This window comes from Leuciscus leuciscus, assembly GCF_965113295.1.
Source record: "Leuciscus leuciscus genome assembly, chromosome: 16".
In the NCBI taxonomy this organism is placed as follows: domain Eukaryota; kingdom Metazoa; phylum Chordata; class Actinopteri; order Cypriniformes; family Leuciscidae; genus Leuciscus; species Leuciscus leuciscus.
Window position 1 is genome coordinate 21,660,417 of NC_138740.1, and position 24,470 is coordinate 21,684,886.

The 24,470-nt window shown below is 36.4% G+C and overlaps 2 protein-coding genes across 6 annotated transcripts in view; both read right to left on the reverse strand.

Moving 5' to 3' along the window:
• The window catches only part of dixdc1b (DIX domain containing 1b), a 31,921-nt gene extending 14,639 nt beyond the window's left edge, over positions 1 to 17,282 (reverse strand). For 2 of the 5 annotated variants that reach the window (XM_082141138.1, XM_082141134.1), the window contains exons 1-5: positions 15,120 to 15,390; positions 8,821 to 8,950; positions 8,605 to 8,730; positions 8,281 to 8,530; positions 7,255 to 7,374 (exon numbers count right to left, since the gene is read on the reverse strand). In XM_082141138.1, the coding sequence (XP_081997264.1) occupies positions 7,255 to 7,374; positions 8,281 to 8,530; positions 8,605 to 8,730; positions 8,821 to 8,950; positions 15,120 to 15,179 (686 nt within the window). In that variant the 5' untranslated portion in view covers positions 15,180 to 15,390. Of the gene's footprint in view, positions 1 to 7,254; positions 7,375 to 8,280; positions 8,531 to 8,604; positions 8,731 to 8,820; positions 8,951 to 15,119; positions 15,392 to 17,007 lie in introns of those variants that run through there. The other 3 variants (XM_082141137.1, XM_082141135.1, XM_082141136.1) reach the window with 3 other exon arrangements.
• A 2,486-nt stretch (positions 17,283 to 19,768) lies between these two features.
• On the reverse strand, positions 19,769 to 24,046 carry LOC309478301 (E3 ubiquitin-protein ligase rififylin). Its single transcript, XM_082141882.1, has 6 exons — positions 23,896 to 24,046; positions 22,959 to 23,134; positions 22,466 to 22,882; positions 21,732 to 21,942; positions 20,952 to 20,975; positions 19,769 to 20,855 (listed from the first exon to the last, which is right to left on the reverse strand). Exons 3-6 carry the CDS (start codon positions 22,829 to 22,831, stop codon positions 20,671 to 20,673), a joined length of 786 nt encoding a protein of 261 aa, XP_081998008.1. The 5' UTR covers positions 22,832 to 22,882; positions 22,959 to 23,134; positions 23,896 to 24,046; the 3' UTR covers positions 19,769 to 20,670.
• Positions 24,047 to 24,470: the final 424 nt, after the last annotated feature.

Genomic DNA, 24,470 nt, shown 5'->3' on the forward strand with positions numbered 1-24,470 from the left:
TTTTTGTTTAGTATGTATGTTGTGCTGGCTCTCATTGTCCTGATCCAGGCTACAGACCGCAGAGACCCTGAAAGAGACAGCCCGTCGCACTCCACATTACTCTCTTTGTTTTATTTTTCTCACGTTGTGGGGAGGGGGAAGGAGGGGACCGTTCTCTTTCAAAAACAAATCCAGACCCCCCCCCTCTGATTGTGACCCACACAGACACTAAAGACACTCACTTATTCAGTTCAGTTACTCCACAATTTTATTCTCCCTTTTGTGCTGTGTTTTTCAGAAAAAAACATTATAATTAATAGATGGACACAGAGTTAACTGAAACTCATGTGATCCAAACTAGACTGGAAAAATCACTCACTGTTTATTAAGTTTTTTTTTTACTGATCTTTGAAGCTCTGTTCTCAAAACAAGACTCTAAGAACAATGTGGGCATTGATATGAAACAGTTACTCCAACATAAAACAAAACAAAACTCTTATTAAAGAGGAAAAATATTTTTTTATACATTTTCTGAAGAAAATGCAAGTGCAATTCTAGGGTGGTTGCCAGGGCGTTGTTAATTAGATGTTAAGGTGTATTGTGTGCTTTAGTGTGTTGCTGTATGGTTGCTAGGGTGTTCTGGGTGCAGGGTTGCCAGGTCTGTGCAACAAAAGTAGCCCAATGGCCAATCAAAAGTAGTAAAAAATTCTCTACTGAATTTGTATGTCTGGGGATGTTTTGGGGGTGTTGGAGCTCCGAAATCGTACTTACGGGGTTGGAAATCAACCCGTGTAAAAAAAATTACTGGTCCATCCCCAAGTTTTTACAATATTCTGATCCTTAGATTTGACTCGAGTCCTTCCATTGTACACTACTGTTTAAAAGTTTGTGGTCAGTACTATTTTTTTTTTTTCAAGTAAAATTTTTTTTCTCTGAAATATTTATTTATTTAGCAAGGATCAAAACTGGGATTTTATTAATCAAAATGATCAAAAGTGACAATAAAACTTTTTTTAATAAAAAATGTAAAATACATTTTTATATAATACAATTTATATAATTTAATAATATATATAATTTTTTAATAAAAAAATTAAATTTATTTGAAGTTTTTTTCCACCTTTTTACTCATCAAAGAATCCTGCAAAAAAAAATGCATCACGGTTTCCACAAAAATATGATGCAGCAAAACTGTAATAAGAAATATTCCTTAAGAACTAAATCAGCATATTATAATTATTTCTGAAGGATCATGTGGCATGAAGAGTGAAGTAATGGCTGCTGAAAATGCTTTGCCATCACAGGAATAAATTACATTTTTAAATATATAAAAATGTAATAACATTTCACAATATTACTGCTTTTACAGTATCAAATAAGTGAAGCCTTGGTGAGTAACATTAACATTAATAAATCTTACTTACTCAAACTAAAGTCTTACCGACTAAAGTCATTGGTGTTTTTAAAGATTAACTAATCTTTAGTTAGTAATCTAGATTAATAAAGGTAATCTAAATGTAAAAACAGCTGAAATGAGCATGAGAATTACATATTTAGTAAAGGGCAACACAGATAACTTTAAAAATATGGTACTAATATATATCGCACATCCAGTCGCTTACAACAAATTTCTCCTCAACACATTTAGCAAGATTCAAAGTATTACTCCATAGCAGAGTAGATCTGCTTACACATCATTTAATATTCAGGCTATGGGCTGGTTCAAATGTTTTAGATATAGTAAAAATGATCCTTAGCAAGCACCCCTAACAAGACAATGATGTAAAAATCTTAGATTCAGTGTATGGTTCAACTGACATGAAATATAACACATTCAGCATTGCACAACCAAGCATTTCATTATAAGCATTTCAAATGGCCTTGAAGTGTACAACATCAGCAATTGCTGTAGCTGAAACATCCTTTATTCATAGCAAAGATGGATGGAAAACGACAGCTAGGGAATGACTGACTGATTCCACTGGAGAGGAATCAAAGCGAACCCACAAAGGCAAAGCGATCTTCTAGTTATAAATAAAGATCCGCTATAGCTGTTTTCTCTGGATGAAACACAAGCCTGCGCTGAGATTCTTTCTATGCAAAGTGTTCTCACCATTCTATTTGAAATGGAAAACAAAAAGAAACAAACAAAATGTGTTCCATTTTTCATAAGCTACTGCAGCATTCGCTGACTGGGTTTTATATAACCGCTGATTGAATGCAATGGGAACATACAGAACTGTTGCTTCATGGTGAAGCCTGCCCTGATGATTCAGTCTTGCTTCACAGTCCCAGCAGGAAACTCAGTAATCTTTCTAACAGAGCTCGCTGTGATCCTCCCGAAACATCTTCTACACTGATAAATATTATTAGATCTCAGGACTCGCATATCAAAGCGCAAAAATGACCAACAAGTGGTCCAATGCAAATAAACACGTTCTGCTTCCCACATGAGATTAGTCAGTCTGAAGGGTCATTAGATAATTCTCATGAGAGCATATCAGAAGTCCATCACAAACCCAGAAGTCATTTGGAAGAATTGCAGGAAGCTCATTAAAGTATATTTACATTTCAGCGTTAGTAATTGGGAACAAGAGCCTGTGTTATTTAAAGAAAAAGGCCAACGTCAACATAACGGAAATTCTCTGCTGCAAGGGTGAGAGTTCGGGAATTATTTCACTTCTGGGAGGCTGTTTTGAGGAGAAGAGTCTGAGCAGACATATCCGGCATTCTTTGCACTGTTGTAAGGAAAACAAACTGCTTTAGAACAAAACAAGAGAATATTTCCTGTCAAATGCACATGCATTCATGGCACTTCAAAGTGTTGGATTTAGTTCATATTGTGTTATGTTGTATGCATATGACAGATGACAAAGGCACAAAGTTGGATCTTAAAGCACAGCACAGGTGGCACTGACATAGAGAATTGATCCAAAATCATGTGTGTGAGCTATAGTAGAAAGGTAAACCGGGTCAGACACTGTGCAGTGACACAGCAGTGACAGCTGTCATTCACAGCCACACATGATCATAAAATGCAGGTCCATTCACTGACAACCCCTAAATCGCTGAAGGTCAGCAAGCCACTTTATGTATCTGTGATCTAAGACTGACTTTGCATAAAACCCTTCTCAATGTTATTACATCGTCAATGGTTTATCACCTCAGTCTGCCAACTCTCCTTCAAATAAATGACTTCTGGTAGCTTTTTTGCTTCCAATCGCTGTCAACGTGAACCTTTTACTGAGAAGCATTAAAATGTAAGCATTAAAAGCATTAAGGTTTTATGACCGCATCAGAAAAAGTGAATTGGTGAGTAAAATCTATGTGAATCTAAACAAACTATACATTATATAGGGAAAAAAGTGAACTGCTAAAAACACTTGCAAGCGTGCAAACTATCAACTGTTTAAGTGTTTTTAAAGGAATAGTTAACACAAAAATAAAAATTGTCATCATTTACTCACAATATGTTGTTCCAAACCTGTATGACTCTTTCTGCAGTGGAAAAGAAAGTTTTGGTGAACTCTGACACCACTGACAATTCTCAAAATGTCATCATGTTCCACAGATGAAAAAGTCATACTGTTTTGGAACGACATCAGTGTTGAGTAAATGATGACAGAAGTTTCATTTTTAGGTAAAACTTTCCATTTAAAACATCCTAAAAATGCAGTGACAGAGTCTTACCATTTGACTTGCTTGGCTCCCATTTTGACACTAGAGTTTCTAGCCCTCTGCACTACGTTTATTCATCAATAGAACATCAAGAAGTTTAGGAATCACCATCGTTCTTACAGACAACTTCTTTAGAGTCCTGTCTCAGCACACAGCGTCTACAGCGTTACCACTCGTTTGCTAACTAGCTCCTCTTTATCACCATGCTTGGAACTGACAGCAGATCCTATGCGGAAGTTCAAAGCCTCTTCAGATGCACTTGATGTTGTCCATATGGAAATCCTGTTTTCAATCCGTCTACAGTGACAGGAGAGAGAGACACTGCTCTGTCACCAAGGCAGCTGCATCCTGCCCCCTCCTCTCCTTCTCTCTCCGGCTGTGAGTTGGGCTAATTATTCCTCTTCTCAGTTCAACCTGTTCACAGGCGACTGCTTCACTCCGTAAAGCTCTCCATCGCTGAGATCTGCATGTCCCTGTCTAATTCTCGGGCTCCCTCCCTCACTAGCTCCTCTTTTTCTGTGCGAAGATGTTAGACTCGGTCCGGCCTTCCTCTGTTTACCCTCCCCCTCCAGCCCTCCCTCTATTTCATCTTCTTTTTCTCTGCCCTGCCTCTCTCCCCATCTGTTAGAATCAGTATTTTGACGGAGGGGAGCTGGTACATGGACTGTCTGGCTTGTAGATGGGCACATATCTGCTCTGGACAGTTTGCACTTCTAATTTAACATGACATTCAGGCTTATATATATATATATATATATATATATATATATAAATAAATATATATAAAACTGTTCAAAAGTTTGGGGTTGGTAAGATTTTTTTATATTTATTGTTCTCTCAGGCTCACCAAAGCTGCATTTATTTGATCAAAAATACAGTGAGAACTGTAATATTGTGAAATTTAAAAGACCTATTTTCTATTATAATATACAGTATTTTAAAATGTAATTTATTCCTGAGATGGCAAAGCTAAATTTTCAGCATCATTACTCCAGTCTTCAGTGTCACATGATCCTTCCGAAATCATATGCTGATTTGCTGCTCAAGAAACATTTCTTATTATCAATGTTTAAAACATATGTGCTGCTTGATATTTTTGTAGAAAACTGTGATATTTTATTTAAACGATTCTTTGATTAATAGAAAGTTACAAATAACAGCATTAGAATTGAGCATTGAAATATTTTTTTTTGTAAGAATGTAAAATACTTTACTTACCCTTTAACTCAATTTAATGTACTAATATCTTTCAAATAAATTTGAAAAACTGACCCCAAACTTTTAAACGGTAGTGTACTTCTGATTTGACATGTCATTCAGGAATAAGTTCTTTCACAGAGGGTGGTGGGCATTACTTTTTTGCCCATATCAGCTAATACTATTTGCACAAACATTTTTATGCAATGTTTTACTTAAACTTCACACAGAATTTGAAATCAAATAGCGTATTATCCATTGACTGGGCTGCTGGTAGATTTAGTAACGGATTCAAAAGAGAGCAGACACAGTTGGCCAAATCTTGGCTAATTTATCAGCCTTGATGATATATCCGTCTGTCATACTCACAACATTTTCACAGTACTATTTAATAAAGAGTATAGTGAACAGAATGTGATTGGGACATGGTGAAATCCAAACCTGTCACTCACATGACTCAAAGTTTCTGTACAAATGGATTTCATAAGTATCAGAAATACCAATGCTATAAGAAAGTGAGAATAAGCTGATGTGAATAACTACAGATAGATTTTCAATCCTACTTCTCCCTTCAACACCCAGTGTAAACGCCCATATATATATATATATATATAAAAAGGGTCAATTACGAAGTTTATAAAAGCATTTAAGTTTAAGCATGACTCCAAATGTACCCTCATCTTAGCCCTTATAACAACTGTAAATCACCATCAACTAGCCTACAGGGCAGTGAGCTATTCAGATCAGTCAAGATTTGATCTGATCAAGTGCCTCTTAACTTCAGCACAAGTCACTGACCTAGACAATGTCCTACAATAGTTTCTTACATAACACTCATGTTATGTGAATACATTTAAAGGGGTCATGAACTGCATTTTTTTATTATTATTTTATGTTTCCTAAGGTGCACTTAGTATGATTTTTACATAAAAATAAATAAATAAATAAATAAAAAATTTCACATAATTTAGAAATAAAAGCCCATTTTCTACCCTGATTTTAGCCTCTTATTTGAACGCTCTGTTTAAAGGGGCGTGTCTGCTGTGAGACTTCAGTTTAAACCTCCACTGCTGTGATTGGCTAACATCTACAAGTATTACATGTGGAACTCTCTCAGACTTTTACTACGTTTTACTATTACAGCTGTTGAGATTAACTAATTGTGAAAAGTGTTGATTATAGCATTATATTTAGATTTATTCCCATCGCATGAAAGGTTTCAATGATGAGCATGTAGCTGATCACGGACATGTTGAGCGCATGAATGCAGTGATCTCGTGATTGCAACTCAATTTCTGCACTCTCACGAATGTTTTCATCACAACTAACAGTGCAAACACGATGTAAATAAGAGATTTCAAAGACTCTACAATGAAATGTGGAGTCATTTCGGTATCTATTTACCGAACAAATAAATAATGCCCTACTAATAAAAATAAATAAATAAAAAACCTTTCCTAGCATTAGGATCCTTTGAAAGGTAATGTTATATTTAGTCCAGTGATCCGGTATCTGTAGAAGTAGGCGTTGATCTGCAGAGGCAGTCTTTCGGCATACTATTATGTCTTAAACAAAATCCAAAACAAGTTGTTTTCTGAGCTTGGATTTATTAAAAGTAGTTTTTGGACTAATAAGGAAGTTTTGAATTCTGAAACTTACAGGATGTTTTTTATAGTACAATGTCCTCTTATATGTCAAAAGATCAAGGGAAATTTTATTTCTCGATTCATGACCCCTTTAAAGACACCTTCAAAAACGCATAATGACTAAGCGTACAAATGATGTTCTTTTGGTGCTCTTTTGGATAATCAGGTACTGAATCAGCTCCTTCAGCTAAAAGACCCACATAAAAGGACAGACACATTTTATGGTTTTCAGTGGCAAATCATGATGATGCCTTAGAGAAAGCCAGCGGGCAGCAACATCTCAGGCTTTACAAAACAAGCAGTGAAAAAATCCTCGTGACAGCCTCCTCCAGCCAATCTATGTGTTCTCCTCTCATAAAAGCAGAGAGAATAAAGAGAAGCGGTTGTGATAACATGTTTTTGTGCATTTGGTAACTAAGAGATATGGTGAAAACTGATGACACTGAAGCAAATGATTCTCAGCTGAATGCATTCTCAATTTACAAGCTTATACTGTATCTACATCAGCATCTTATTTTCTATTTATCTGAATTTTTTTTTACCTTATTTCTTTCAGTACTTACAAATATGTTAATGTTACAATTCACATTTCCAGCTTTGACTCCAACTTTATTAGACTTATTTACTTTTTTTACTTTTATATTTTATATATACTTTTATATCCCTTCTATATGTTCAAACTATTAGTTAATTCAGTGTAAAGTTATATACAGACTGGCTGCATTTTATTTAACCATCAATATTCAGAATTTACCCAGTGGATCTTGCTTCTGTCTCCTCTTCAAATGACCCCTTCTGTCCCTCATATTGCTGGACCAATGCTCGGACACTCCAGCAGGGGTTCTCACTGTCCTCCTCACTACTGCAGCCACGACTAAGAGCAACAAAAATAAAATGAATGCAGAGAGATTAGAAACTGTAAAATGCTGTTTCAAGGATGGATGATTTTTTCATTTGCAAGCTAAACGGATTGACAACACCCTCTCAAATATTTTCCATAATTCTGGCCTGTTTCAGGCTTATGCAAACTATTTTCAAAGCTTCAACAAAGCATATTAGAGATTGTTGCTAGAGTTGACAGAAAAGCATAAGTTGAGGATGAAACTGCAAATCTGATTTTCCATTTGCTGCCTCTGAACTGAGCGGCAATACCCTCAGACAGCAGCAAGAGGGCATCTGTTCATCTGTTAAAGAAACGGTTCACTCTAAAATGAAGGTCTTTTTTTTTTATCATCATTTACCCATTGATATGACTTCATTTCTTCTTAGAAATGCAAAAGTATACATTTTAAACAATGTCCTGATTGGTCTTTTTTCCATGCATTTACAATGAATGGGGACTGAAGCTTTCAAGCTTCAAAAAGGCTGCAAAAGTACCATAAAAGGATTATAAAAGTCCAAAATGTAAGAATTTTTCACTGATAACATTTCACCGACTCAATTGATTTGTTCATGAACTGGACATTGTTACTCTCGTGTACGCATCAAGAAGAGCAAGGGTGGATGTCAAGATTTTCGGCGCATAATGACGTCAATTTCAGCCTAACATAAAGTTGACAATATGAGGGTGAGTAAATGATAACAGAATGTTATTTTGGGTAAACTATTCTTTTAAGCAAAGCTAATGAATCTTCTTAAAATGAGAAGGAGAGCATGACCAAACTTACGCTTAATACTGTAAAGAACAGTTCCTCTACGACAGCAATTCTACTTCAATGAATAAAAGTTTACAAAACTCTATTGAAGAAGGAGAAGGAGAGAAAAGGCACAATATATGTACCTCCATTCTTGTCGTAGATGGAAGACGGAGCGGCCAGGGCGTGCGGCATCCTGCCTGGCTACTGCCAGTGCTGCTGCTGCATTCTGGGCCATGGCCATGGTGGAATGAGGCCTGTGATTGGCCGAGGAGCCAGTGGAACTCCTGCCTACACTAGCTCCAGCTCTGTGACTGGCTGATGCGGAGGGTTTAAAATGTGCAGCCAGGGCGAGGATGAGCCTCATGGCGGATTTCAGGTTCCCCTCCACAATGTCTTTGATGACAGAGAGAAAGAAATAAGTAGGTCTATCAGCTTAAGTGTGATTAAGAGTCTGCTCTGTAACTCACCCCTGGCAGACGTCTGTGGCATTCTGATCCGTTTGGATGACACAAACTGCAGAACCTTCTCCACATTCTGCTTCTTCTCCTGATCGTCCCGTGGCGCATAATGAATGCCATCCAGCAGCTCACCAGCTTGCAAAATAAATAAAACACATCTCAATACCAAGATGTGCATTATATTAGAGTCTTGCAATAATTGTGGTATAAGATGTATAGACTTACCCACTATCTCAATGAGGTGTGCTAGGACCACACCATCTCTGAGATCCTGTCGTAGATCACTCACAGGTTTCAGTCCAGGCTTCTTCCTCAGCTGTGCATTAACCCAAGACACATAGGCAGCCAGTTGCTGCTAGAAAGACAAACATGTCATACATGTGAATGCAAACTTGGTTAAAGGGCACCTATTATGCAAAATTCACTTGTACATGGTGTTTGAACATAAATGTGTGTTGGCAGTGTGTGAGCAAAACCACCCTAGAATGATAAAAATCATAAGCACTGTCTCAGAATGAGCTGTTCTCAGATTCTATGCAATGTGACGTAGAATTGCACAGGCCCCTCCCACGACTGTTGATTGACACTGCAGTTTGAGCATAGACCCGCCCTGAGGGAGTGGGACACAGTCCTCCATTGTTTCGACGCTTGAGCAGCTGTAGACAAGAATGTCTCCTAAGCGATTGAGGTGTTTTGTTGTTGGATGTAAGAATGAACATATCAGTCTTCATTTACTCTCGTTGTTACTCGAGGATGGATCTCACCAACTGTTCGTGATCCAGCTTACACTCTCCGGAGCGACAGGCCTAACGTTACTGATCACGGCAGAAATGAAAGTCAGAGCGCGCACTTTATGACAGCTCATCGAATAGTTTTACGGATTTACAGTGTACCAGTTTATTAAGCACAGACTGAAAAGGTGTGTATATATTTGTTTACTGTTAGCTGTAACGAGTGTTTTGTGTACTTCGCTGTGTATGTTCCATGCTAATGAAATGGAGAGAGAGAGTTTATGGATAAGACTTTAATGCTCACATCTTATACTGTGTTTATTTAGCTGTTCTTACAGTGATTTTCTGGAGTAAAACTAACGCTTCATCTTTTGTGTCATGTACAATAAACTTAATTGAACTCATCAGTATATTTTGGTCATCATTCGGACGAGGTCTGCTACAGCAGGCTTGTATTAATAGTGGATAAAAGCAGATGACAAATAAGTTATAACCATAATTACGCTAAACTATACTAGTTCAATCTCCATACAGTATATATTCTCTGGCGCTGTGGGCATTATTGTCCGACTCCGAGTCAAAATCAACACGCTACTGAGAGTTTCTGTTTTGCTATTATCAGATGAGATTGTCCTGACTGAAGCGCTCGTGAGGCTCCGCCCTCTGGGCCGGCAGCAGCTGTTAATTTGCATTTAAAGGGATACACACTAAAACAGCACGTTTTTCTGAGCCCCAAAAAATGACAATTTAAACATGCTGTAAAAAAATATCTGTTGGGTATTTTGAGCTAAAACTTCACATACATACTCTGGGGACATCAGAGACTTATTTTACATCTTGTGAAAAGGATCATAATAGGTGCCCTTTAAAGTCTATCACTCAAGGGCAGATTGGGCAAGTAGCCCCCCACCCCCCAATAAAAGAATAATCCTTTTTTTCCCCCGCAATTACTTCATTATTTGCTTTTTCTTCTTAGCATTATTTGCTTTTTGTAATGTGTCCACCACGTTGATGTAATATTGTTCTATTAATGACTCTATGTACTGTTAAACTGCATCCCAGAAAGACATGTATTATTAGTGCTGGCGGTCCTGGTGGAGAGGTTGCACAGGATGTGCCTGTGTTGATACCCACTAGGATACCCGTTGTCAAAAGAAATGTATGCCTCAGTGCTCAAGAAGTACCAACTTTGACAGGCCAAGTCCATCCCCATTCACCCCGGCCAGTCAGCATCACCCGGGTTCAACGGCATGGATTAGTCTGACTTGCACTTTCTCTGCCTGGTCACAAAAGGACAGCTTAACTCCCCACGCTCACGCTTCCTCTTCAGCAAATACATGTAGGAACACATAAAGACTGCAGTGAGGTTTGCCGCAGTTCTTCCCTCTGGCAAATGTGCTGTGCACTGAACAAAATATGATTTTTTTTTTACAGTGCAGAAGAATGTGGGGTGGCTGCAGGAAAAAATACAGCAGGTGGAAAAAGCGTTTTCTCATGTTTTTTATTTTCTCATAAGCCCAGCAATAACTTCATGACACAAACAAACCATAAAGGTATCATAAAAGTCGTCCATATGACTCATATTTCAAGTCTTATAAAGCCATTCAATGGCCAAAATTTGCATGCTATTCACTGATAATATCCCCCACAACTGAGCTGTTATCCAATGCGACAGAAAGCCGCGAGTTGAACATGAGAACCTCTATTGAAAGAGGTCTATTGAAATGTCTTCAAAATGTCTCTTTCTGTGTTAAAAAAGGCTTTTGCAGTAAATGAAAACGAAAAATGTAAAATATAAGTATGTTTTAAATTTTTTTATTAATCTTTTATTTAGCAAGGATGCATTAAATTGATCAAATTTGACACCTTTGAACTTTCTATTTTTACTTTCTACAACAGTTTTTTATCATTCATTGATAATAATAAGAAATGTTTCTTGAGCACCAAATCAGCATATTAGGCTGCATTTACATTACATGGTTCAAGTGACCCAATTCAGATTTTTTCCTCCCATGTTATTGCAGCTGCTGCTGCAGAGCAAGTACGGGACTTGCTACTGCCAATACATACATGACCCGCTGCTGTGAGCAAGACATGCTGCTGCTGTACAATAATACATACACGAATTACCCATAGCAGATTTATGCAGGTGGAACTGCAAACGCTAACCAAGTATTTGAAGGCTTCGCACATGAGCTCATTGCTACTGATACAGCAGGAACCAATCAGCTGTGATCTACAGAGAATGATGTGAATGCAAACAGGCTGAGTTAAGGACCTATTAGCATGCGCCATCTAGAGTTTCATGACAGATCTTTGTATATGTCGGTTATTGGTCACTTTTAAAAGAAGATGTAAGCTGGACGTCACAAAAAAACAACAACAAAAAAACAGATATAAACAACAAATTGGACTGCAGTGTAAATGCAGTCTTAGATTGATTTCTGAAGGATCATGTGACACTGAAGACTGATTACATTTTAAAATATATTCAAAGAGAAAACAGTTATTTTAAATTGGAATAATATTTATACTACTGTTTTTACTGTATTATCTGAAGGGAGTGGATTGGAATCTACTGCTGCTTCAATGTATATGTAATGAGTGATTATAATCAAGGTATCAATCAATATTTTTCCTTCTAAATATCAAATGAGTTGAATGACTTCTCTGGAGATTTTACTTTGTTATAGAAGTTACCAGTGTGATTATTGAAATGTTCTTTTCATGTATTCTTTAATTTCTGTATTTGATATCTGAATGCAGTAACAGTGCTTGCTTATTTAGCCCAGCTTCCAGAAATGAAATAGGGACTTCTTGTGTGTTCGAGAAAAATCTTCAACGTGTTAAAACATATAGGGGTCATTGAAGCCAATAGTTTAAGGGACCGTTTTTTTGTTAAAGCCTTACTTTCCAGTTAGACTAAAGTGTAGCTCTCCTTGAGAGAAAGAACGCATTATCTTGATGTTTTGAGAGGACTCTCCTGTTTATAGTTAGAGCCTGGCCAAATCCAACCTTGGAAAAGCTGTGTGTCAGTGTGTGTGTTAGTCACCTTTATTTATATATTGTGCTTTTTTTCTTCTTCTTCTTCTTTTTTTTTTTTACAATACAGATTGTATCAAAGCAGCTTCACATTGTTAGTCTTCTTGGTTACAGGTTAAGGAACCACTGGCATTATTGGAGATTGACTGAGTTGTTGTTCGGGACACGACGTGCCTAACTTCAGGGTCTGAGTGTCAGCTGCATAATCGATGGAGATATGCTTCCGTCTTTCTGTATATGTGTGGAAAATTACTATGTTTATCTATTTCTTAGCCAATCAGAAACTGCAATCTGAGGCAAGGACGTAGCTTAGACCTTGGTGAAGGGCTTGGTGACCTTGGACTGCTGTGATCTTTGTAACTGTAAGCGGGGCGGCCTACGAACTCCTGTGTGAGTCTTGAAGCTGACTTCTGCTGATGAAACTGCAAACTATCTTCAGTAAAACTTTACTTCAATTTACCATAATTCTGACTCCGGGTCTTCTTTCAAACATCGGGTCCTTGGGTCCTAAACTGTTACCCCCCTAATATATCTACCAAATAAATGCAGTCTTGGTGAGAATAAAAAAACCTTATCGACCCCAAACTTCTGAATAGTGTATGACCGAAATTGAACATACATGATGCCAAGTGTCACTCCCTGACAAAATACAGTCTATTATTCTAAAACTGTGAGGAAATTTTTCCTGGGGCCTCAACCTCCCAACCAACATCTAGTAGTTCTAGTAGTTGTGTCATGACACGTGCACAGTCAAGAAAACACATGCACAAAATGAGCTTTGCATGTTTTTCACAGGGACCCTTCATGCACCAACTGTCCACAGTAGTGTTTATTGATTTGCCACATGGTGGGCTGACTAACACAATGCAAGCTCTGTCTGAAGCATATCTGTCTCACTTCAATGTAACAGTGGCCCAGAGTGACAGGCTTCTCAGGAGGAACAACTAACACAGAGAACATTCAGCACAGATCCAGAGTAAGATGCTGACTGTGCTGTAAAACTGGAAGGTAGCAATAGTCTTGTGCAGCCAGCTATACAAATGAGCTGTCTGTTCCCTCAGCGACACTACAGATGGATATATCTCCATCACTGGAACCTGCTGCTGCGCTGTATTCTCACCTTATTCTAGGTGGAACTGACAGCTGGGATTCATAACAAAAAATCAATGATGGTTTGAGAACAGCGCTTGATGGTTTAATGGTTACAGCCGCAGGGCAGGCAGATGTAGAAGCACTTAGGTAACATCAGTAGGGAATGTCTGATGATAGTGCACATAGTTAGAAATGGAATAATATGCTCAACACCTCCTCCCACACGTAACACCATTTATAAGAGCATGATGATATAGTCATCTTTTATTGTGCAAACTGGGTTTTATGCCATAATTCATAATTTACTGTTTTTATTTATTGTTTTCATTCACCCTTTCCTGTTCAATGTTCATAATTTCATAATTGAAACATTATTTTCAAAGCATTATTAATGCAATTGTAATTCAAGTGTAAATGCATTTATACCGCATATATTATATACCTCTGTGGCATTAAACAGTCTCTATAAATGCAATATAATAGGATTGTGTCTCCCATTGTTTAACAGATGTCAAGATTATCCTTCACTCAGTTTGGAAGTCTTATGGACTGTTAATGACATGTTACTGCTAACAAGCTACTAAAATTAGCGCTTTTATTGTACAAACTGTGGTCTATATCAGTGGTTCCCAATTCCAGTCCTCGTGACCCACTGCTCTGCACATTTTGTATGTCTCCCTTATTTAACACACCTGAACCAGATCATCAGCTCATTAGGAGAGACTCCATGAACTGAACTGAGTGTGTCAGATAAGAGAGACATACAAAATGTGCAGAGCAGTGGGTCACGAGGACTGGAATTGGGAACCACTGGTCTATATGGCATAATGTATTCAACTGTTTTTTACTTATCATTTTATTTTTCAATATTTATGATTTCATATTTAAAACATTATTTTCAAAGCATTATTTCTGCAATTGTAATGCCTTTGTAAATACATTTGTATCACATAATTTATACATATATTTACAATTGTGAGGCATTGAACGGTTTCTATAAATGAAAGATTAATGGGATTGTGTCTCACATCGTTTAACAGTTGTCAACACTATCCTTTTCTCTGTTTAAACATCTTATGGACTGTTACTAGCATTTTACTGCTAAAACACTTACTGAAACTATCACTTTGTTGTGTTAACTGTTGTATACATGCCATCATTTAAAGTTTGTAGTTTTTATTGATAATTTCAAGTTTATAATATTCATAATTTCACATGTAAAAGATTTTTAAAGCATTATTTTTGCAACTCAAATTCCCATGAAAATGGTGAATTTTGGGTGATTTAAACGGTCTATAAATGCATTGTAGGCTAAATATACAACTTCTGCGCAGTGTACACATGACACAAGGCTACTATTACTGCTGTTTTCCAATAAACACTGACGGTAAAACTAATTTATTCGATAAAGTGTCTCACAAGCATCAAATACTACATGAAAAAAGCAGCTATCTGTTGTTCTACAGTAACATCTCACAGAAGGCGCAAACAATGCCGTCGCACTCTTCAGAGTTTCATACGTAAACGCCTTTTAAGTTGCGATAGCTACTGTGTTTTAACTTTTCATTGAGCTTCGACTTATCAGAACTCAAATGAGCAAATGAAATGAATGCACGTGTAAACAGGCATGAGGGTTTATGAGTTCAGTAGTATCAGTACCTCATTAGGACCCTCCTGCAGCACGTCAAGCAGATTTCCTTTAGACAGGGATGCGATCATTCTTCTGACTTCATCAAGGTGAGAGTGCGCGAGGGGGGGAAATGGTAACGTCCTTACTCAGCAAAAGCGTTTTGACCGCATATCGGTGGAACTGAGGTAAACAAAGGAAACTACAGAAAACACCTCAACCAAGGCAATGGCCATATGTGCCACCCCGTTAGTTCGCTAGACCTGAAACAGGATACGAGGTGGACGCGGATGGGGAGGAGAAGAACTGCGCATGCGTCCGCAGCAGCTGCTCCGCGGTCGTTATGGCGACGCTTGAGCTTACGTTGGCTGTTTTACTGTCTCCAGCTTATGCGCTGTAAAGTCTGGTCTGGGACAGTGGAAAATGCATATTGGTGCTATTATGAATCAAATTTCTCATTTTAAGTCCACTTAAAACTTGTTGAAAGTAAAGCACAGTAGATGCTAAGATGGGCTCTAGTCTGGATATCGCACTCTGTAGTCCCTCCTTTTTTAAACCAACACCACAAGCACAATATGTAAAAAATCATGATGTGAAATCTGAAAATTTGTAAGCAGTTTACTCTGTGTTCATTGTGTACAGCCCCATTAGACCACATCCTTCCTGCCTGCCTCATGCTTCCTGCTTCTGCCTCTATACTTTTTTGGTTTTTACTAAAATTCAGACCCACAACAATTAGCTATTTTTTATATATATATATATATATATATATATATAAAAAAATAGCCAATTGTTGTGGGTTTGATTTTTTGTTAAAAAAAAAGTATATAGGCAGAAGCACACACGCGCGCACCATCTACAATTTGGTTATTATGGTCGTTCTATTTCTTTTTAATTAAATGTCCACATGTCTCCCCCTGCTGTAAGAGCTGCAGCTGAGAGGGTCAAACTGAAACATGACTCAAAACGATCAATACATAATAATAATCCCCATCAATTTGTTAATAGTGGGAAGCCAAAACATGTCGTCTAAACAATAAATATTTTGTAGACAATTAAATAAATAAGCTGTATTGAGTACGTGACTTTATTAAAAATTGAATTTTCTTTTTTTTTGGTGCAAACTGTGGTATACAATGGAGTAATTGATAGCCTATTTTAATTTATATTTACTGATTTTATCATTTATATTTATAATTTTCATTTATCTTTTCATGTTTTAATTTTCATTAATTAGTCTAATATTCATATTTTTTCAACGCATTATTTTGTCCATTTTAATTCCTAGGTTAATGTATTAATTTATTAATTTCATATAATATATTATAGCAATACATAATATTCAGTATAAATGCATGATATACAGTATATTAATATCTTCTGTGCAGTGTATATGGCACAAAGGCTTTTATTTATCTTTATCATCATCATTATTTATTTTAAAAAGTATCAATTATATCATTTGAAATGATTTTATTGATAGTGATAAAAGCAGATCATCTTTTGTAGACAGTAAAATAAATGAGCTCTACTGACTCTAAAAGTCTTCCACTTTTTTATGTGATCATATTTTTTTATTATTTTTTTTATGTGCACATTGTGGTTTCTCCACAAATGGTGAATGCAAAAAATTGCTGATCTACAAAGTCATACACATTTCATCGGTTTTTATTTGCACATGAAACCAACCGGTTGATGAGTCAAGTCACTCCCTTTACACTTCAACACAGCGTAGGATCTATTTAAACGGCTGACTCCGACTGAATCACATCACAAAAAGAGAATCAATAATCAAACAAAAAATGTTGTAAAGATAAGCTGGTTAAACACGTTCTCAGCAGCCTCTGAACATTAAAACTATTAGCGTTAGCATTCATAACAATCTATCAGAAAGCAATTCTTAAAGTTTGAGCGACCTACCTTAGGTTTCTCACGTTTTCTTGACGATATCATCAGCATCCCGCATTGATCCGCATTCATATAAATATAACGTTAGTTAAATTTCCGCCAGCAAAAGTAAATCACTGCAGCAGACTCCTTAACTTAGTTTCTATGGTTACTCGAAACAGTGGCATGTGCGCGAAGCAGCCTGGTTTGTTCATTGCGAGTTTACATTGTTTCAATAACTGACATTAAAAGAGAATGCAAATTCAACAGCGCAAGTGTTTTCAGTCATCCATGTCGTTATGAAAGGATAAGTTTGCCTTTACCCTGTGCTGTATGATTATTTATTTTTGTATCGTATTAGTGGTGTCTGTCTCCCCCTGCCGTAAAAGATGCGATCTGTAAAGTTGATTTTTGGGATGTCCAGTCTCCTGACATTTTTTTAATTTAAAAATAAATCCCATATGACGAATGTTCAGCTGTTGTACATTTGTTTATTGATAAAAAAAAGAAGAAAAAAAGAAATTGCACAAGAAACAACCATACAGTATATAGTAACAAAATTTAAAAATATATAAATTTGTCAATAATTATAAACCTTATCGGCTTCCGATGCACTGTTTTACAGGAATACAGCATTTAGCACATCAGGCTCACTGCATGTTAAAGACAATATTGGCAATCTGACATGCTAGTTATTGATAAATGTTTACCACAGCCGGAACAGCGTTTGAGTTGATTTGGATTATATTTCATATAGATCAAAAGAAAGTCACAGTCTCAAATAATCTAGAAACAAACAAAACCAAACAATTTACAAAATGATACGCAAAAGTTAATACAGAATCCAGTGTCTCCACTCAACCTGGAAAACCTTTTCAAGCATTTCTAAGCACCCTTCAATAGTATTTCATATCTTTTTTCTTTTGCTTAATGCATGCAGAGCTAATTTTTTTCTCATATGCCTGTTTTTTTCAAAAATACTTGTCTAGATACACATCCAATGTTTTACTTGACTTAGTCTTATTTCTCTTTGCACACAATTTCTTAGTGCTGCATTCAATGTAGATACATTTGCAAAGACACTTTAGCTTCCAAATAATGCTACACTTCACATTTTTTTAATTTTAATTTTTAATTTTAATTTAGATCATATTTATTTTCACATTTATGTAAATATTTCAGACCGCGTCACAGCCTACTGATATTTCAAGGGATATAACTCCACTTGGCACATACATACACACACGGGCACCTTTACATAACATAAATTACATGGATTTTAACAAGAGGCGTATACTTAACATGTAAATTACATACTGCCCATTTCTTTTCTTTATTTTTTGTAAAACTAGAGCTGTTGAAGCACACAATGAAAGCTTCAAGTACCGCAGTACTGATCTATGTCTCGAGAGCAGAAGTTAACACTCATCGCTCACAGAATGTCTTTCCATGTGTCTGTTCATCATCAGTTTTTTAAAATATATAGTGGGGAGGTTATGGAAGTGTAAGGCCATGCTGGGTTTGGATTGACTAGACATTTGCACCGACCAGAAAAACAATGACAGTGGGTTATCGAGATCTTTTAGGTTTATCATGTTTGCTAAAAATGAAAATACTAGTGCTGTCAAATCAATTAATCGCATCTAACATAAAGTTTTTAAATATATAATATATATGTGTGCTTATATATATATTTACACATACATATACACACATATACTGTATATAATGTGTATATATATATATTTGTGCCGTCAAATTGATTAATTGCGATTAATTGAATGAAACAAAAGTTTTTGTTTATCTAATATATATATATATATGTGTGTGTGTGAGCATGTACACACACACACACATATATATATATGCATACATAAATGGGTGTGTACACACAAATGAAAAATAATATGATCAACATGTTCTGACATGTTTTTACATTAGTTTAACTCATCAAAATAAGTTAAGCAATTTTCTACTTTTTTTAAGTTATACAATGATTCAGCTCATTTAAGTCAGTTTAATGTAATTTAAGTTGAAATGACTGAAACATCCATGTTGATTGTACTTAAAAACTTAAGGCAGCATGTTTTTTTTGCAGTGTATATATATACACTGCAAAAAAAATTGCTGCCTTAAATTTTTAAGTACAATCAACTTGGATGTTCAAGTCATTTCAACTTAAATTGCATTAAACTGACTTTTAAAAATGAGTTGATTCTTGTATAACTTATAAAATAAAGTTGAAAATTGCTTGACTTATTTTGATGAGTTAAAGCAATGTAAAAACATATGTTGTCATAACTTATTGATCATATAATTTTTTACAGTGTATATATACACATATTATACAAACAAAACTTATGTTAGATACAATTAATCTATTTGACAGCACTAGAAAATACATAAAAACCTGAAGCTATTCAAATATAAAATTTGTACAGGTTGCATATCCTGTCAAAAGTTTTATATAAGTGAAAAAATCTAAAAGATTGCCTTTTTTTAGCCAGATGTCTCATATCAAGAGATGGGATAGATGCATTAGAAGGATCTCTGTGTCATCTACATTCAGCTCAGAGAAGCATTGATATGCCTCAGTTTCCTCAGCCAATGGGCAAGAAAGATTTCAAACAAAAACATTCCTATATAACCACAATTATGATACATTCATAAACTTGCAATTTTAATCATACTGTACTTCATCCGAGTAATCAAAACATTGTTCCTCCATAAATGTGAGTATTCAAGTTTAAAAATGATGGATTTAAAGATTTTTTGAACAAACGAACAGTTATAATTGATGTTTTTCGCTCTTTATTAGGTTAACACTTTATCATACAACAAAAAATTTAGACAGTAATGAGCACCTTGTGACCAACACTGACTTGTTAGTACTACTAAAAATGGTGGAGAACTAGCCACCATAAAAAAGAAGAATGTACTGAAGCAAATTTTAAGACAGAAAATGTCTCTTGGCAGTTTGGACGAAATCTGCCCAAGATATGAAGTCAAGGCCAAAGCATGAGACAACGGGACGGTCTGTGATCTAGAAGTGCACAGAGCCTGGAAAATAGCACCTATTCACTAGAAACGAGTACCAGAACTGGTACCGTGTGTAAATTTAACAAAGAGCGGAATGACCCCTGAAGAGGTCAAATTCTAGTGGTGATTTAACTGCAATGGTGAACTACTGTACAGACTTAAACACCGAAACAACATGAGAATAAGTCCTCCGAATTTAAAGTCAACCATCTTACCCTGTTTTCACATCCCGGAAATTTCCAAGCTATTTCCACACATTTCAATACGGTGTTGTTTATACAGATAGCAGACACACTTCTTGAGGCTCTTAAGTGAAGTTATAAGTGTTGTCTTAACCTCTAATGAACATTCATCAACTTTTTCCTTTAAATTTTGCTTGCTTATTATTTACATATTCTTGTAGGATGGATATAAAGTAAAAAGACTAATAATTTAAAATAAAAAGTGCAAAGTCAACAGATGTATTAAACACAACTCCAAAGCCACAATATAGCACTGTTGCAATGAAAAAAACACAAATAAGTGCATTTAATCATGTAAACTTGTAAACAAAGCAGCAAAATGGAACATAATCAAAGAAAACGGAGACAAAATGTTGCTCAATGCATGAAAAAGCAACAACCTGTAGTGGGCAGTCTGTCTCTTTGCACCCGAATTTCACGACCTGAAGACGTGCACGGCTCGAACCACGTACTGTCGGCAGATGGGACACTCGTTCATACGTTTCCCGCATTTGCTGCACGTGACCATGTGGCCGCACTCCAGCAGCACGCAGTCAATGGGGGAATCCATGCAGATCTTACACATGTTCTCCTCCTGGCCGCTGGGCTCAGCAGGATCAGCTGGAAGAATGGTGTAAAAATAGTATTATCACACATAAATGCAGGAATTGTATTTTTGATTTAGCCATTAACTGCCATGGTATCCATAACACATACCTGCTTCTGTTTTTGTATTTGACACTGAAAGTAAAAAAAGGATGTCAATTTCAGTAAAGTTTGATGACCAAAAATAAATACACTATAATAGTTACATTATCGTTCAAAAGATTGTGGTTGGTAAGATTTTTTTTTTTTTTTTTAAGAAGTCTCATTCTCACAAAGGCTGCATTTATTTGATCAGCGATATAGTGACATATTATTACAATTTAAAATTACTCATCTAATTCATTCTATCATTCAAATCATTCTAATATGCTGATTTGATGCTCAAGAAACATTTCTTATTATTATCAATGTTGAAAACAGTTGTGCTGCTTAATATTTTTGTGGAAACTAAGTATAAGTATTTTCAGTTTTCTTAAATGAATAGAAAGTTCAAAAGAACAGCATTTATTTGAAATAGAAATCTTTTGTAAACATTATAAATGTCACTTTTGATCAATTTAATGCATCCTTGCAGAATAAAAGAATAAAACTTCTGAATGGTAGTGTAGCTACAGTATATTATAAACTGATGTTTTTTTAGTTGCATTTATTATACATTTATTCCAATCTTAGTTATCAATTAATTTGTTATTTCATAGCAGAATATTTATGATATATTGTAAAAAAAAAAATACAAAAAATAAAAAGCTAAACAATAACCAATAATATTTTTGTAAAACATTTTAATGCATTTTCGAATACCATTATAATTGAATTAAACCAAAACTCTTAATAATCAAAACTGCAATCTTTTGGTTGCCAGTTTCAGGGCGTTCATGCAGAAAAACATACCCAGGTTATGAAGGTCTTTCTGATCATTAAAGAGGAGGGTGACCTTCTCCATTAGTTCCCATTTCTCACAGCAGCCCTGATAGTTCACAAAGTTGCGTGCCAGAATCTCTTTCAGCTGCCGCACGCTGAGGCCTTCGATGTCCTCCACCTTGCTCAGGTCAGACAGAGAGGCTCTTCTGCTGTGCACCAGCGTCTCCTCGCTGTCTGTGGACTAAGAACACGTTCACACAGCAACAGAATACAGTTGTCAGTCCTGCATTTGAGTCCTTAAAACAGTTCTATTCACACACAGTTCAGTTATTTGTGGGAGTGACAACCACATTCAATCTATGAACTCGCACCCTTAAATTTTCAGGACTCACAACCGCTTTTTTGGGAAAACAAGAGCAGTGTGAACGGAACCGGACTGGACAACTAGTTGTTTATCACGTCATACAGTGCACTAGATCTGCTCTGCACTGCACAAACACACATCTACTGTGGGTTGCGGGTTGAAATTTTGGTAACTCACAGTGACAGAGATATGAGCTGTGTCTGTGAACTCGCGACTCGATTGGACTCGTCTTGTCAAAAGTGATAAGACAGCTTTATATCACTTTTGTAGAGTCCAAGTGGCTGTTTGAAGTAAATGCGGTTGTCAATTCAAAAGATAAAACATGATTGCATCCCGATGAGAGGCTACTAATACACTGAGAAATACAGTGATGCCATAACGGAAATAGTTGTTCGCATACCTCTTCCTCATCATCTTCCTCATCTTCCTCAGCCTCTTCTCCATCTCCTTCTTCCTCCTCCTCCTCTTCATCCTCCTCCTCCTCCTCCTCCTCCGTGAGGGGTTCAGATTCTGCAAGCGGACGGGAAGGCAGAGGAGGCGCAGGCGGCTGTGAGCGGGATTGGGCGCTGCCGCTGCCTCTGGGAGTCTGTTGAGCCAGCACCAGCTCCACCAGCTCCTCCTTCTCTCGGCACATCTGCGTGGGGGTTTGGTGCAGGTGGAGATAGTCACGGAGGTCCTTCACCTTCAGCCTCATCAACTCTGCCCGCTCAAAGAAGGTGCAGTGGAGCCGCTGACAGGTGTGGCACAGCCGCGGCCGGAGGTCCATCTGCACCGAGCAGCGGCTGCAAAAGTTGTTCTTGCAGTCCACGCAGACATGCTAAGAAATGCAGAAAACATAATATGTTATATCTAAACAGAATTTTAGGGATTTGAGTAGACTTAACCTGATTTACCGTTCTTGCGGCGTCAAACTGGCCTCCGCAGGCCTTGCACAAGTGTTCGGGTGGTGCTGGAAGGGAGCTGGTGCCCGAGTTTGTGTAGGCCTGGTGCCATGAGCTGCCGTTTTCTTCCACGGTGGCGGTGATGTCCACACAGAGCAAGCTATAACATAAGGTCTGCACAACCCATACTGCACATACAACACAGGTATTACATAGAAAATATAGACATAAATAGATATGTATCAGTCAAAATGATTGTATTTGCTATTATTTAATATTTACCAATATAAATTTTGGCTATATGATGAAGGACTAGGGGAAGTGACCCTATCAAACTCAACCCAACATAAACTATCAAACAGAAAAATAGAAAACAAAATAGAAACTTAAGAGCATTTTTAATAGGGTTATCAACCAGTATTAATTCTATACTATTAAATGTTTTATTAATATTTTTTATTTTTATTTCTCCATCTAACACTTATATTTCAGATTTATTTAAATTACCGAAAACAATTTGTAATAGTTTTAATGCATTGCTATCAACGGCTTTGTTATTTTGAAACTAAACAAGTGAATGTATGTGTCACAATGACTTATTAAGGTCATTTACCAAAATCAAGTATGAAAAAAAAAAAAAAAAAAAAAAAAGAAGAAAGTAAAAAGGACAGTTCACTTTGGCCCTGCTCGTTATCCAAGGAATAGGCTAAGCCATAGTAAAGTGCAACAATACTGCGATTTCTCTATTAAACATTATTGTAATGCAGTACGACATTTGCAGGTATGCAAGAACCTAAGGAGCTGCCTACCAAGACAACTTTACTGGAATGGGCGCTTATGATGTCCAAAAATGCTGTCTAGGTAGGCAGCTCACTGGGTTTTGAGATACAGCCATAGACAGTATCTTGCAGAATATAATTAAGGTAACTGTATGCATTTGAAATCTTACCCAAAATATCCGTTGCAAAGTCCTATTACAGCCATAATATATGTGTTTAATCGGGAACGCATAAACGATAAAATACTATATGAATGAATACGCTCTGTAGAGAAATATAGGTGAAATCGCTCTGCAGTTCTCTCGACTAACGCAAAGAAGTATGACGTCAGAACGTGTAATCACGCGAGAAAAGCCGGAGCCTGTCTGAGTGAGGGGTACTCCAGTGTTGCCATGTCCGGTAATTTAGATTTTTTTTTTTTTATGAACTTTTTAAGAAAGCTCCTCAAATAACAAACAGCATTATCATTGTTAAAAACACCACAGTAAATACAAGCAGCATACATAAAAAAAAATAAAAAAAAGTAAATAAATTTAAACCTTTTATCTGTGTATTTGCAGACCAGTGTGTTTATTTTACTAGCGAGATCTGGCAACACAGTTGTTGTTTTCTCTCGCTTATATATCGGTAGTTTAGTGATCTATACTGCCATCAACTGGGCTGATCTGATACTACAATGTTAGACATAATGTATATTTATAAAATATATATATAAAATAAAAAACAATGACATGGATAAATATAT